General features: G+C 49.9%; 1 protein-coding gene across 3 annotated transcripts in view; it reads left to right on the top strand.

Moving 5' to 3' along the window:
• The window catches only part of PLXNA4 (plexin A4), a 611,173-nt gene that overhangs the window by 517,239 nt on the left and 77,881 nt on the right, over positions 1–16,053 (top strand). For all 3 annotated transcript variants that reach the window (XM_064142725.1, XM_064142727.1, XM_064142726.1), the window contains 4 exons: positions 4,334–4,470; positions 6,618–6,785; positions 12,805–12,898; positions 15,160–15,399. In XM_064142725.1, coding sequence (XP_063998795.1) covers positions 4,334–4,470; positions 6,618–6,785; positions 12,805–12,898; positions 15,160–15,399 — 639 coding nt within the window. The remainder of the gene's footprint in view (positions 1–4,333; positions 4,471–6,617; positions 6,786–12,804; positions 12,899–15,159; positions 15,400–16,053) is intronic.

Here is a 16,053-nt window from a genome sequence, read left to right as displayed (position 1 = left end):
TGTCTTTATTGTCTGGTTTTTCAATCAGATCTTTCAGATGCTGGAGCAAGTTTGCCTTTATTCTGGATTAGAATGAAATTGTGCAGACTTAGTGCAGGTAGTGTAGGTGACTCTGACTGCAGCTCTTTAGGTCTGCTGCTAGGGCCATGAGGATGCTCAGAGGCTGCAGCAGCTCTGCTATGAGGACAGACTGAAAGAGTTGGGGCTGTTCAGTCTGCAGAAGAGGAGGCTGTGAGGTGACCTTCTTGTGGCCTTCCAGGATCTGAAGGGGGCCTGCAAAAGAGCTGGGGAGGGACGTTTTAGACTCTCAGGGAGTGACAGGATGGGGGGGAATGGAGCAGAGCTGAAGATGGGTAGCTTCAGACTGGATGTGAGAAGGAAGTTGTTGAGCAGGAGAGTGGTGAGAGGCTGGAATGAGTTGCCCAGGGAGGTGGTTGAGGCCCCATGGCTGGAGGTGTTTAAGGCCAGGCTGACTGAGGCTGTGTGCAGCCTGCTCTAGGGTAGGGTGTCCCTAGGCATGGCAGGGGGATTGGAACTCGATGATCCTTGTGATCTCTTCCAACCCTGACTATATGATTCTATGATTCCAATATCCTTATCCCAGGAGAGAGCATTTGCAAGAGGTCTCCCTTTTGTCTGTTCTCTCCTGCTGCTACTGTTGAACCTGTAGAAAGTAAACCCAGGCACACAGCTGTCCATGAGTCACATCTTGCTCTACCCATGTCCCCAGGAGGAATAGAGTGGGAGCCAAGGTCTTTACACACACCATGAGGTCAGTTCAAACATAGCTCAGATGGCAGCTTCTTTGTGGACAGCCTGTGTGGAGGAGGTACCAGAGGAAAGCAGAGAGTGGGGGAGCAAAGGACAGTAGGCAAGCTCCTGAAAGGTGCAGATGTTCTGTCCTCTTTCCTTCCTTGCCACTGTCCACTTCAGCCTGCTAGAGATGCACTGGAGCCCCTTGCATTCCCCTCACTTTTCAGCAGCAAGGAAACCCTAACTCTTCTGGAGGCTGGGCTTTGCTGCAAACATGCTGTGCAATATTTATGAAGGCCACAGTGAATAATTAATGGCCTAGCACAACTTTGAGAGCTCAGCCACACACCCTGCACCAGACACAGCAATGCTTTGCCAGTGAGCTTTGCTGACATAGTTCTGGTCTGCAGGCATCCTCAAAAGCACATGGTTAGTTTATCCACCCCTGAGGAGAAGGCAGGAAACCCACCCAGGGATGGGACAAGGGCTTTAGGTCTTTGGCTCAAATCTTCCTCTGTGGTTTGCAAAGCAGATGCTGTTGTAGTGTTGCTGTGCAGGCTGTGTGCACCAAACTGGCCATCCTGCCCCTGTACTCAGCACTGCTGAGACCACACCTCGAGTACTGTGTCCAGTTTTGGTCACCACAGTGTAGGAGGGACATTGAGGTGTTGGAGTGGGAGCAGAGAAGGGCAATGAGGCTGGGGAGAGGTCTGGCAAACATCACCTATGAGGAGAGGCCAAGGGAATGTGTAGTCTGGAGAAGAGGAGGCTGAAAGGGTAACTTACTGCCCTCTACAACTACCTAAAAGGAGGTTGTAGTGAGGCTGGAGCTGGTCTCTTCTCCCCAGTTACTAATGACTCCACCACCTCCCTGGGCAGCCCATTCCAATGCCAATCACTCTCTCTGTGAAGAACAGTGTCTGAGGAAAACCTGAACTGAGAAGCCAAATCACTCACCAGAATTAGTTCTACTCTAGCCCAAACCAGGAGGAGAACATTCCCAGAGAAGTATAAAAGCAGTTTGCAAATCATCATGTCCAAACCAGCCAGGTTTAGAATCATAGAATCATAGAATCAAGCAGGTTGGAAGAGAGCTCCAACATCATCCAGTCCAACCTAGCACCCAGCCCTAAACAATCAACCAGACCATGGCACTGAGTGCCCCAGCCAGGCTTGGCTTCAACACCTCCAGGGACAGTGACTCCACCACCTCCCTGGGCAGCCCATTCCAATGCCAATCACTCTCTCTGACAACAACTTCCTCCTAACATCCAGCCTAGACCTCCCCTGGCACAACTTGAGACTGTTTAATCCCAAGAGGTGCCTGAGTCTGACATTAGATGTTCCTACCCTGTGTCTGATTGCCATGTTCATGCCTTTCTCTAAGTGGCAGCTGCATTTTGAACACAAGCAACGTGGAAACCTTGCTGTTGTATTTCAAAGTGATTAACCAGAGTGGGACAGGGATAGGAAGGGCTCAGTGCTGGGGGGTGGGGAAGAGAAGAGGGAGCTGTAGTGTGTGTCAGGCAGCTTTGTAAACGTGGATTAATGGTCTCCAAAGCTCAATAAGGTGCCTGCCTGGTGTACCTGCTTGTTGAGAGGAGCCGAGGAGAGCTTCAAGCATTTGTGTCATTATTCTTAAAGAGAGGGAGGGAAAATAATCTTCATTTAAATGCATATAGTAGCTTTTCACTTGGGACTGAAGGGAAAGTTTTTCTATTAAAATGCAAATGAAAGAATAAACTGCAACTCCAGATTTCTCCCCTGAAAATGGATGTCTCCTCTCTGCACTGTGGTAACAGGTGATCTGTGCCGTCAGAGGGCAAGTGTTTCATCTGGAATACACTGCCTTCAGGTTTGGGCTCTCCAGTTGAAGAGGGACAGGGATCTGCTGGAGAAGGTCCAGAGGAGGGCTGCGAGGATGATGAGGGGACTGGAGGGCACTGCCTGATGAGGAGAGGCTGAGGGACCTGGGGCTGTTTAGTCTGGAGAAGAGAAGACTGAGAGGGGATTTGATAAATGTTTATAAATACCTGAGGGCTGGCCAGAAGCAGGGGGACAGGCTCTGCTCACTGCTCCCTGGGATAGGACAAGGAGCAATGGGTGTAAGTTGCAGCCAAAGAGGTTCTATCTCAACACAAGGGGGAACTTCTTTCCTGTAAGGGTCCCAGAGCACTGGCACAGGCTGCCCAGAGAGGTTGTGGAGTCTCCTTCTCTGGAGCCTTTCAAGGCCTGTCTGGATGTGTTCCTCTGTGATCTGTGTTAGATTGTGTGGTCCTGCTCTGGCAGGGGGGTTGGACTGGATGACCTCCTTGGGTCCCTTCCAATCTCTAATATTCTGTGAGCCTGTGAACTTGATTTTGGGAAGAAGGGAGAGCAAGAGGGTAAGAAAAATAGGTTGGAGATTTGGAGCCCCTAAATTATGGCCTTTTCTTTTTGGATATGTTAACATCTCACCCTGTCACACTTGGCAAAAAGCCTTGGAATATCAGTGAAAAGAGGGGGAAAGTGTTTGCCTGGACAGTGCCCCTTTGCAGCTGTAGTATTCCAGGATACATCCCAACACGAACACCACCTTGCTGTATCAGTGCAGGACAAGAGGAAATGGCCTCAAGTTGCATCAGGGGAGGTTTAGGTTGGCTGTTGGGAGGAAGTTCTTTCCTGAGCAGGTGGTCAGGCACTGGCACAGGCTGCCCAGGGAGGTGGTGGAGTCACCATCCCTGGAGGTGTTTAAACGGAGAGTGGATGTGGAGCTTGAGGCTATGGTCTGGTGATGAAGGATGCTGGGATGAAGGTTGGACTGGCTGATCCTGGTGGTCCTTTCCAACCATAGTGATTCACAGTGCTTAGATGTTGTACTGAGGGCTGTGGTTTGGTCAAGGACTTGTCAGTGTGAAACTAATGCTTGGATTTGATGATCCTGAAGGGCTTTTCCAATCTAGGAAATGCTATGATTCTGTGACACTTATGCAGCAGTAGGCTGTCTCCACACCCAAGACTGAGAAGAACAAGAGAAAGATTTAAGGTCAAGTATTGGGCATGTGGGAGATCTCATATGTTCTGCTGAATCACCCTACAACTACCTGAAGGGGCATTGTAGCCAGGTAGGGGGTGGCCTCTTCTCCCAGGTAACCAGCAATAGAACAAGGGGACAGAGTCTCAAGTTGTGCCAGGGTAGGTATAGGCTGGATGTTAGGAGGAAGTTGTTGTCAGAGAGAGTGATTGGCCTTGGAATGGGCTGCCCAGGGAGGTGGTGGAGGCACCGTCCCTGGAGGTCTTCAAGAGAAGACTCAATGGGGCACTTAGTGCCATGGTCTGGTTGACTGTTTAGGGCTGGGTGCTAGGTTGGACTGGATGACCTTGGAGGTCTCTTCCAACCTGGTTGATTCTATGATTCTGTGATTCTGTGTCTATGGTAGGGTTGATGTCATCATAGGTTCCTTTCTAGGTCATCTTCATAATTCCAACTACCACCTGATTAACCCCTGAAGGGACCTACCTCTCTCCATCAGGAAGATGAGAGAGGGAAGCTAACTCTGTTCCTCAGCTGTGTTTTCAACTTGACCTTTTGCTTTCACAGACTCTGACACTCTCTGATCTTAAGCCAAAGCGGGGACCAGTGTCGGGTGGCACCCAGGTGACAATTACAGGCAACAACCTCAATGCAGGCAGCAACGTCATCGTGACCTTTGGGAGACAGCCCTGCCTCTTTTACAGGTACAGGTGAATGCTTCCTGCTGGACATACCCAAGTCTCAAAGATGTGAGCAATTACAGTGACTTCTGCAGCCCAGACACTGTCCCTCTGAGTGAGCTTTTACCTGTGGCTGTGCCTGCTCAGCAGTGGGACTCTTAGCATTCTACACCGTGCACAACCTTACTGTTCATCTTTTGGGGTGGTGGGAAGAATAGGATTTATTTCACTGTCTTGATTGCTATTTGATGTGATCTTGTCCATGGCTCCCTGTCAAATTTTACTACCATTCTCCATGGTCTTGTGCATTTCTACTTGCTCTGAGAGAATGTAGTTTAAAAGATTCATTTTCATGTGCCTGCTTTAGCAGAGGTGACAATCTGACAACATCAGTTCTGAGCATTAGAACACCTCCCTTTTATCCCTGTAGTGCTAAGAAATGGATGATTTTCAGCATTTTAGTTCTGGCTTGGCTCCTGCTCAATTGTAGCTCAGAGAGGCTTAATGTCAGTGGTACCTGCTGAATATTCCCTGATCCCTGTGAGAATGAGCCTGAATCCTGTTCCCAGGGGCTCCCACAGCTCAAAACTAGCCAATGCAACAGATTTAGCTGCCAGTTTTGATGGAGACTGAGATGAACTTGGCATATTTATTCTAGCATGCCCTTGGCAGAAGTTGGACTCATTCACAGGAGACCTGGGATCGCTGTCTCGGGACAATGTACTTCCCTCTCCTGGCTGTGAGGATCTTCTTTAGCTGCCTGCCATGACTGTGGTGTGATTTAGCATCTATAATTCAGGAGGGTGAAGTCATAGCTTGTGATTTAAAAGGCAAAATGAGAAGCACAGATTCTCAGAGCTGATGACTGCAGATATTAGGGGGTTTAGGAGGGACTGAGCATAGTCTTCCAGAGGAATTCAGAGACCACCTAGAGAGTGCTGTCAGCAAAGGTGACTCCAATGGAAGGATGCACTCTGCTTTGTCCTTTCTACAGTATAAGGTTGAGTTACTGGAGTGTGTCCAGAGAAGGGCAATGAAGACAGTGAAGGGTCTAGAGGACAAGTCTTAAGAGGAACAACTGAGGGTACTGGGTTTTTTAGTCTGAAGAAAAGGAGGCTGAGGGGAGACCTCATTGCTCTCTGCAACTCACAGGATGTTAGGGGTTGGAAGGGACCCAAGGAGCTCATTGAGTCCAACCCCCCTGCCAGAGCAGGACAGTACTATCTAACACAGATCACAGACGAACACATCACAGAATCATAGAATCAACCAGGTTGGAGGAGACCTCCAACATCATCCAGTCCAACCTAGCACCCAGCCCTAGCCAGTCAACTAGACCATGGCACTAAGTGCCTCAGCCAGGCTTTTCTTGAAGACCCCCAGGGACGGTGCCTCCACCACCTCCCTGGGCAGCCCATTCCACTGCCAAATCACTCTCTCTGACAACAACTTCCTCCTAACATCCAGCCTATACCTCCCCTGGCATAACTTGAGACTGTGTCCCCTTGTTCTCTTAGTGGTTGCCTGGGAGAAGATACCAACTCCCACTTGGCTACAGCCTCCCTTCAGGTAGTTGTAGACAGCAATGAGGACGTTGTTGGCAGAGAGAGTGATTGGCATTGGAATGGGCTGCCCAGGGAGGTGGTGGAGTCACTGTGCCTGGAGGTGTTGAAGCAAAGCCTGGCTGAGGCACTTAGTGCCATGGTCTAGTTGACTGGCTAGGGCTGGGTGCTAGGTTGGATTGGCTGATCTTGGAGGTCTCTTCCAACCTGGTTGAATCTATGGTTCTGTGATTCTATTTAAACTAGTGAAAAGGCAGTGTCACTTCCTCAGATAAATATATTGCACCAGTCACAAGATATTCATGTAGCAGCTGAGTTTAAGGTTAAGGTCACAGGACATAAGACTGTGTACCTGATCCCTTTTGGGCACCATTTGTTTTGCTGCTGGTAGCACCTCATTTATATTGGGCTGCCCAGGGAGGTGGTGGAGTCACAATCCCTGGAGGTGTTCAAGAAAAGACTGGATGAGGCACTTAGTGCCATGGTTTAGTTGACTGTATAGGGCTGGACTGGATGATCTTGGTTGGATAGGTTGGCCTGGATGATCTTGGAGGTCTCTTCCAACCTGATTGATTCTATGATTCTATATTTCCTTGCATCTGCTCACAGGAGATCCACCAAGCACATTGTCTGTAACACCACTGCTTCAGATGAAGGCTTTGAGAAGGTGAAGGTCTCTGTGAGAGTGGACAAGGCCAAGATACACCAGGAGTTGCAGTATGAATATGTAGAGGACCCAACCATCCTGAGGATTGAGCCAGAGTGGAGCATTTTCAGGTGAGCATCATGTGGACACTGCTTATCACCTCCTATGGTTTTCTAATGCAGCACTGGCATGTTCAATTGGTCTTTGATACAAAAAACCCAACCCAACAAAACAAAACAAATCCAAAAAAAGCCAAAAAAAAAGGGAAAGAAAAATTAATTTCTATGCAAAACGTTCACTAGAACTGGACTTGTGCAAAACAGCTTCCCAGAGCTCAAGACCATGAGAATTAGTTGACTTGCCTCCTGCAAAGACTAAAGACCAACTGTGCATTGTGCACTCATTGCAACACCTTGGATGCACACTGTGTGTCCTGGTGATGATCTGCATGAGGGCATTGAGGCCAGCATCAGTAAGTTTGCAGATGACACCAAGATAGGAGCAGGTGTTCATCTGTTGGAGGGTATAAGAGTCCTGCAGAGGGACCTTGCCAGGCTGTATGAGTGGGCAGAGGCCAGTGGGATGAGATTTAACAAGGCCAAGTGCAGGGGTCTACATTTCAGCCACAACAACCCCAAACAGCAGTACAGGCTGGGGATAGAGTGGCTGCAGAGCAGCCAGGCAGAGAGGGAGCTGAGGGTGTTGGTAGAGAGTAGCTGAAGATGAGCCAGCAGTGTGCCCAGGTGGCCAAGAGAGCCAATGGCATCATGGGCTGGCTCAGGAACAGTGTGGCCAGTAGGACAAGGGAGGTTATTCTGCCCCTGTACTCAGCACTGCTCAGGCCACACCTTGAGTGCTGTGTCCAGTTCTGGGCTCCTCAATTCAAGAGAGATGTTGAGGTGCTGGAAGGTGTCCAGAGAAGGGCAACGATGCTGGTGAGGGGCCTGGAGCAGAGCCCTGTGAGGAGAGGCTGAGGGAGCTGGGGGTGTGCAGCCTGCAGAAGAGGAGGCTCATGGCAGAGCTCATTGCTGTCTACAACTGCCTGAAGGGAGGCTGTAGCCGGGTGGGGTTGGGCTCTGCTGCCAGGCAACCAGCAACAGAACAAGGGGACACAGTCTCAACAGTTCTATTGCTGCTTGCCTGGCAGAAGAGACCAACCCCACCCGGCTACAGCCTCCCTTCAGGCAGTTGTAGACAGCAATGAGCTCTGCCCTGAGCCTCCTCTTCTGCAGGCTGCACACCCCCAGCTCCCTCAGCCTCCCATCACAGGGCTCTGCTCCAGGCCCCTCACCAGCATCGTTGCCCTTCTCTGGACACCTTCCAGCACCTCAACATCTCTCTTGAATTGAGGAGCCCAGAACTGGACACAGTTCTCCCAGAGTTCACCCAGAGTACTGGACACAGCACTCAAGGTGTGGCCTGCCCAGTGTACAAGGGCAGAATAACTTCCCATGTCCTCCTGACCACACTGCTCCTGAGCCAGGCCAGGATGATCTTAAAGCTCCTTCTCGATTGAAGCGATGCTGTGATTTCATTCTATGCTTAGAGTAAGGCCTCCACACAGAGCTGGATCCAAATGCAGCCAACCCCAAGTCCTGAGAGTGAGGCAGGACATAGGGTAGTCAGGACACGTAAATCTGGAGCTGGAGTGAGGAGGCAGTTCCTCAGTGTATTTGTTATGCAGTGTGATTCATTACAGCAAATCCACTCCGCTTCTCTGATTCATCACTCCTGGCTGTAGGGCTAAGCTGTTTTGAGGGATAGATTGCTACTAAACCAGCTTTGCAAAATTAGGGAATGAATGTACCCAGCCTGGCTTAGAACCTTCTCAAGTGCCATTTTCCATGAGAATAAAGAAAAGATTACTGCTAATTTACTCCCATAGCCAAAGAAAAGCACAAACCCCCAAGTCAGGCTGGGCTGGCAGGTTACTAGAATTTCATGAGGCTCCATTAATACCTTTGATCCATTAAGACTTTTGGTATGGTTTGAGTAATGTCCAGCAATTATCTGAGTCTGCAGACAGCAAATTACACTCAGAGGGTTTGGGACAACAAGGAGTTAAATTAAGAAAGCCAGTGGTGCTGGCACCTCTGTTTGGCTGGGCAGCAGCAGGTCTTTAGGCTCTGATCACACCTGGGGGAAAAGTGGCCAGAAGCAAGCATTTAGAATCATAGAATCATAGAATCAACCAGGTTGGAAGAGACCTCCAAGATCAGCCAGGCCAACCTAGCACCCAGCCCTATCCAGTCAACCAGACCATGGCACTAAGTGCCTCAGCCAGGCTTTGCTTCAACACCTCCAGGCACAGCAACTCCACCACCTCCCTGGGCAGCCCATTCCAATGCCAATCACTCTCTCTGCCAACAACTTCCTCCTCACATTCAGCCTAGACCTCCCCTGGCACAGCTTGAGACTGGGTCCCCTTGTTCTATTGGTGGTTGCCTGGGAGAAGAGACCAACCCCACCTGGCTACAGTGTCCCTTCAGACAATATCAACCTCATCTGGTTCCTCTGTGCCCAGCTCTCAGTCTGTGCAGGTCTCTCTGGATGGCAGCACAGCCTGCAGCTGGGTCAGCCAAGCCTCTCAGCTTGGTGTTGTTGTCAGCAAACTTGCTGAGCAGACACTCTGTGCCCTCTTCAATGGCATTGATGAAGATGTTGAACAGGACTGGCTCCAGCACTGATCCCTGAGGGACACCACTGGTCACAGCTCTCCACCTGGACCTGGCACCATTGATCACCACCCTCTGAACTCTATCTTGCAACCAGTTCCTAACCCACCTCACTGTCTGCTCTTCCATCCCACACTTCCTCAGCTTGCTCACTAAAACATCATTGGAGACACTGTCAAAGGCCTTGCTAAGGTCAAGGTAGACTACATCAGGGCCCGGCCCATGGACTTGTGAATGTTTAATTTGTATAACTGATCCCTAACCCAGTCTGCACTGACCAGTGGGGAGCATTCCCTCCTCCAGGCTTCCTCTCCTTCATCCAGGGTCTGGAGTACATAGGGAAGTTCAGCCTTAGGTGTAAAGACTGAAGCAAAAAAGGCATTCAGCAACTCTGCCTTCTCTGCATCCTCAGTTATGGAGGCTGCCTCCTTGTTCAGCAGGGTGCCCACTCTTTCCCTCTGCTTCCTTTTCCTACTGATGGATTTGAAGGAGCCCTTCTTGTTCTGTTTTACTTCTTTCACCAGCTTCAGTTCCAGGAGGGCTTTGGCCTTCCTTGTTGCCTTCCTACAACCCCAGCTAGCTGTGGCCAGCTCACTGATAGCTGCACTGCCAAGCAGAGATGTGTATTTGCATTAATTCCCACCTGTTTTATAATGGAAGATAAATGGGAAACATGGAAAACAGAGATTAGAACTGGAGATCTGTTGGCCAGCAGAGGCTTCTTCCTTACAGTGTGTATCCTCTGGTGTCTTCTCGTTTATAATGCACTTGGTTCACCTTTCAGCTATGGTAGAGCTGCCTGGAAGCAGGAAAGGGATTCTGAGCTTTCTTTTCCCAATCCCACTCATTTCCACATAGCCTCCCATTCTCAGCAGAGTACTCCAGGAAACAAACTGCAGCCTGGACAGTTCCCAAGGGCAGTTATGGGGGCAGGTGCTGAAACTGATGAGAGCACTCCTCACCCTGGGAAACTCTCAGAGATGAAGCTGTCTGTTGATGACATTTCCTCCTCCTGCCCTAGTGTGTGAGCCCTGACAGCTGAGGGTTTTGCACTCTCACCCTTGCATTCCATTGCCTACACCACAGTTCTGCAAAGGGAGAGCACACTCTGCCCTGGCAATGGTGTTTTGATCAGGCCAAAGTATCCTATTGAATCATAGAGTCATAGAATCAGTCAGGGGTGGAAGGCACCACAAGGATCATCTAGTTCCAGCCCCCCTGCCATGGGCAGGGACACCCTACCCTAGGGCAGGTTGGCCAGAGCCTCATCTAGCCTGGCATTAAACACCTCCAGGGATGGACCTCCTGCAACAAACCTTTCCTCTTAGAATCATAGAATAAACCAGGCTAGAAGAGACCTCCAAGCTCACCCAGCCCAACCTAGCACCCAGCCCTAGACAAGCAACCAGACCATGGCACTAAGTGCCTCACCCAGGCTTGGCTTCAACACCTTCAGTGATGGTGACTCCACCACCTCCCTGGGCAGCCCATTCCAATGCCAAACACTCTCTCTGCCAACAACTTCCTCCTAACATCCAGCCTAGACCTCCCCTGCCACAACTTGAGACTGTGTCCCCTTCTTCTGTTGCTGCTTGCCTGGGAGAAGAGCCCAACCCCACCTGGCTACAGCCTCCCTCCAGGTAGTTGTAGACAGCAATGAAGTCTGCCCTGAGCCTCCTCTTCTGCAGGCTGCACACCCCCTTGTCCAAGCCAACCCACACATCAGCTCCTACCAAAGCCTGGGAATGTTCTTTTGCAGTTTCCTTCCTTCTCACAGTCCCTGAAGTGTCAGAAACAGCACTGCTGGCTGCAGCTGGAATAGACAAGGGAAAGGCAAGAAGGGTGTAAAATGGAGCTACATCTGACAAGGTAGTGCTGGATCCTTGGGAATTCATTGCACAAGACAGGATCTGTGAGGGGTTTTTTAGGCTCTTTCCTTAAGTGATATAGAAGAGTAGTCTGTGGAGCATTCTGAAGGGCCTGTGTTAACACCCACCAACACCTCCCACGTCCTTATAGTCTGCCTGGACTGCAGCTAAGCCTTTGAAACCATCTGCCACAACAAGCTCCTGGCACAGCTGGCAGCTCCTGGCTTGGAGAGATTCACTTTGATATGGGTCAAGAAGTGGCAGGAGGTTGGGGCCCAGAGAGTGGTGGTGAATGGTGCCACATCCTGTTGGCAGCTGGCACTAGTGGTGTGCCACAAGGATCAGTGCTGGGCACAGTCCTGTTCAATATCTTTATTGGTGATCTGGACCAGGGGATTGAGTCCAGCATCAGTAAGTTTGCAGATGACATCAAGCTAGGAGCAGGTGTGGAGCTGTTGGAGGGTAGGAGAGCCTTGCAGAGAGACTTTGCCAGGCTGGATGGGTGGGCAGAGGCCAATGGGATGAGATTGAACAAGGCCAAGTGCAGGGTTGTACACTTTGGCCACAGCAACCCCAAGCAGTGCTGCAGGCTGGGGACAGAGTGGTTGCAGAGCAGCCAGGCAGAAAGAGACCTGGGGGTGCTGGTAGATAGTAGCTGAAGATTAGCCAGGAGTGTGCCCAGGTGGCCAAGAGAGCCAATGGCATCCTGGGCTGGCTCAGGAGCAGTGTGGCCAACAGGACAAGGGAGGTTCTTCTGCCCCTGTACTCAGCACTGCTCAGGCCACACCTTGAGTGCTGTGTCCAGTTCTGGGCTCCTCGGTTTGAGATGTTGAGGTGCTGGACTGTGTCCAGAGAAGGGCAACGAAGCTGGTGAGGGGCCTGGAACACAAACCCTATGAGGAGAGGCTGAGGGAGCTGGGGGTGTGCAGCCTGGAGAAGAGGAGGCTCAGGGCAGACTTCATTGCTGTCTACAACTACCTGAAGGGAGGCTGTAGCCAGGTGGGGTTGGTCTCTTCTGCCAGGCAAGCAGCAACAGAACAAGGAGACAGAGTCTCAAGTTGTGCCAGGGGAGGTCTAGGCTGGATGTTAGGAGGAAGTCGATGGCAGAGAGAGTTATTGTCATTGGAATGGGCTGTCCAGGGAGGTGGTGGAGTCACTGTCCCCAGGAGGTGTTGAAGCCAAGCCTGGATGAGGCACTTTGTGCCATGGTCTGGTTGATTGGCTAGGGCTGGGTGCTAGGTTGGACCGGGTGATCTTGGAGGTCTCTTCCAACCTCATTGATTCTATGATTCTATGATTCTATGAAATGTTCCACTGTTGTCATTGCTGAAGGTTGTGACTGTTGAATCCTATCAGTGAGAAAGAAGCAGGATGCAGTTTGAGGTGGCAGTTTTAACAAGCCTCTGCTTCTGCTGCTTTTTGCCCTTATGGGAGGAAAAAGAAATATTTCATCTGCTTTGTTTTACTCTCCCTTCCCATGGGACTGTGAAATGTGGTGAGACACTTTGCAATCAACATTTAGGAATACAGATCACCCACTGAGGGTGCAATCAATCCTGATATCTGTTAGCTGGACTCATGCAAACCTTTGCTTTCCTCCTCTCTAGTGGCAACACACCCATTGCAGTTTGGGGAACTCACCTAGACCTGATCCAAAACCCTCAGATCCGGGCAAAGCACGGTGGAAAGGAACACATCAATGTGAGTATGGCTGCTGAGCTGAGGATCAGTCACAAGAGGAGTCATGTCCAAGGTGGTGTCAGGAGCTGGCTGACACCTCTAGAGATTGAAATCTTCTGTTGCATCCAGAAAACGCTGCAGTGCCATGCTTTCAGATAGATCACCTTAGCCTCTCTCCAGGAAGGGACACTGGACCAAAGAAGGGATAGAAAGAGGCAGCATGAGGGGTGATTCAGCTCCTAAGCCTGTTTATTCTGTTGGCCCAAGGATATCTGTCTTCTCTCTTGTTCCACAAGCAACCTACAGTATTTATTAGCCATGCCTATGCATAATTAGATTCAAATTAAGTAATTAGTTAAACGTGCTGGGATCAGAAGGAGCTGCAAATGATCCTCTTGGTACTATTGTATCCAGTCCCAGGACTATTTAGGGTCTTACAGGAGTGTATCCAGGTTTAACTAGCTAGATTTATAGCTGCATTTAACTCCCAGTGGCTACTGAGGAATCAGAAACCATTCTGCAGAGGTCAGCAAGACTCTATGAAGGGCTGGGAGGGAAATTTCACTCTGAGGGAGCCAATTACCAGTAGACACCCAGCAACTCCTGATAGAGGTGTGAAAGATGTGGGGCTAGCACCTCCAATTAGGAGACTCAGGAGCAGGAAGAACCTGCTGACACCTACAGTACACTGCAGGATAGAGCCATGCAACAGCATCTGAGAAGGTGTTGACTGCTTATGGGCACTTTCTGGGGCAAAGCCTTTGCTTGAACACCTCCAGGGATGGCAACTCCACCACCTCCTGGGGCATCTTTTTTAGTGTGAAAGAGAATCCCAGAAAAGGATCCAGAAGTAAAAGCTGAAGAGAGACTGACTGAGGTGAAGGCAGAAAGTCCAGATTGTCTCCTTTTCTCAGATTTTAAGGTTATTCCATGGGCTTCCCACCCAAGATTCTCAAAGCACTCTCTGGACTTCAAATAATCTGCTGCCCACTTGAGCAATGGTGAAATTGTGGTGGATTCAAAAAGAGGCTGAAGGACTATCAGGGAGACTGCTTTGCCTCTGAAGTTTGCAGGTTGAATGAGCATCTCTCTTCCTAAAGCAAATTTTCATGGAATCCCAGAATGGTTCTGGGTGGAAAAGACTTTTAAGTCCAACCATCAACCTAACAGAACCAAGTCCACAGAACCAAGTTCATCAGACTCACAAATATCTGTTGAGGTTGGTTTCTAGGCCTGGTGTGGACCTTGACAGGCAATCTGCAAGTCACTCATGAATTCTGGGAACAGCCTGGTCTGGGTGATGATGTGTGTTCCTTGTGTCCAGAGAAGGGTGATGAAGCTGGTGAGGGGCCTGGAACACAAACCCTGTGAGGAGAGGCTGAGGGAGTTAGGGTTGTTTAGCTTGAAGAGGAAGATGCTCAGGGGTGATCTCATTGCTGTTTACAACTCCCTGAAGGGAGGTTGTAGCCAGGTGGGGTTGGTCTCTTCTGCCAGGCAAGCAGCAACAGAACAAGGGGACACAGCCTCAAGTTCTAGGCTGGATGTTAGGAGGAAGTTGTTGTCAGAGAGAGTGATTGGCATTGGAATGGGCTGCCCAGGGAGGTGGTGGAGTCCCCATCCCTGGAGGTGATGAAGCAAAGCCTGGATGAGACACCTAGTGCCATGGTCTGGTTGACTGGCTAGGGCTGGGTGCTAGGTTGTGTTCAGTTTTGGACACCTCATTACAAGAAGGATGTGGAGGTACTGGAGCAAGTGTAGAGGAGGGCAACAAAGCTGGGGAAGGGCCTGGAAAATAACTCTTATGAGGAGTGACTTCAGGAGTTGGAGTTGGCTAGTTTGAAGAGTCTGAAGGGAGATCTCATGGCTGTCTACAGCTACCTAAAAAAGATCATGGAAAGGCTGCTGCTGGTCTCTTCTCACAGGTAAATTGGGATAGAATGAGAGGGAATGGCCTCAAGCTGAGACTGGGTAGGTTTAGACTGGATATTAGGAAAAGTTTTTCCCAGCAAAAGTGGTCAGGCATTGGAATGGGCTGCCCAGGGAGGTGATTGAGTCACCAACCCTGGATGTATTTCAAAGCTCTTTGGATGTGGTGCCTGAGGTTATGGTTTAAGAGTGAACTTTGTAGGGTAGGGATAACAGCTGCACTTGATGATCCTGGGGGTCTTTTCCAACTGGAATGTTTCTGTGATTCTGTGATCTCACTGGGAGGTATTTTCCCACTTGGAGGACTGGGGGACAGTTTCCATTAAATTCTCCTTCTGTTGAATCTCTTCTTCCAGAACTGTGAGGTGCAAAACAGCACAGAGATGACCTGCCAAGCTCCAGCGCTGGCTGTTGACCCCAACCACCAGTCTGAGCTGGCTGAGCGTCCAGAAGAGTTTGGCTTCATTCTTGACAATGTGCAGTCTCTGCTAATTCTCAACAAAACCAACTTCACCTACTACCCAAACCCAATCTTTGAGGTTTTCAATCCCTCAGGCATCCTGGAGTTGAAGCCGGGGAGTCCCATCATACTAAAGGTGAGGACCAAGGATTGGATGAGGAGGGACAAACACATGCTGCTGATTGCCTCTCCACGTCTGTCAGCACCTCATGAATTACAGTGGTACCCTGGCATTTCCTTCACTCATTGCACCCACCATCTCTTATCATACCTGAGGCACCAGGTGCAAACACAAATCAGCATCTTACTGCCTACAAGTAACTAAACTCCTGTTTGCAGCCCAACCTTGTACCTGCTGCTGTCCACCGAAGAACAATTCCTACCACTGGCAGTTAAATACCCAAATCTTCTTTCTTGGCATCTCTTCCACTCATTCCTGGTTAAGTCCTACCCCAGTCTTTTCTCACTTCTGGTATCTAAAAAGAAGGAAATGTATGGTCAAACATTTCCATATCAGCACTTGTAAAGTGGTAGAGGTGCAAAGAGGAGGGAGGTGCCTGCAGAACATCTTCATACACGTTTGGAAAGAGGTTTACTGGCCTGAATGTGTTTTGGGAGAGTCTCTTTGTGCAAGACTTGTGCAAAATTCCTGCTTTAGTTCCAGAGAGACTTTGGAACAGAGCAGGCACTTGGGACTAATGGCAGTCTCTGTCCATCCATGCTGTCCTCTCCATGACTTTCTGAATTAGCTTTTCCTCTCTGTGCTAGCTAAAGGTGGCCCACGAATGTT

This window comes from Pogoniulus pusillus, chromosome 4 (genome assembly GCF_015220805.1).
Source record: "Pogoniulus pusillus isolate bPogPus1 chromosome 4, bPogPus1.pri, whole genome shotgun sequence".
NCBI classification, from domain to species: Eukaryota; Metazoa; Chordata; class Aves; order Piciformes; family Lybiidae; genus Pogoniulus; species Pogoniulus pusillus.
Note: the sequence above shows the minus strand (reverse complement) of the source record. Positions and strands in the feature narration are given on the sequence as shown.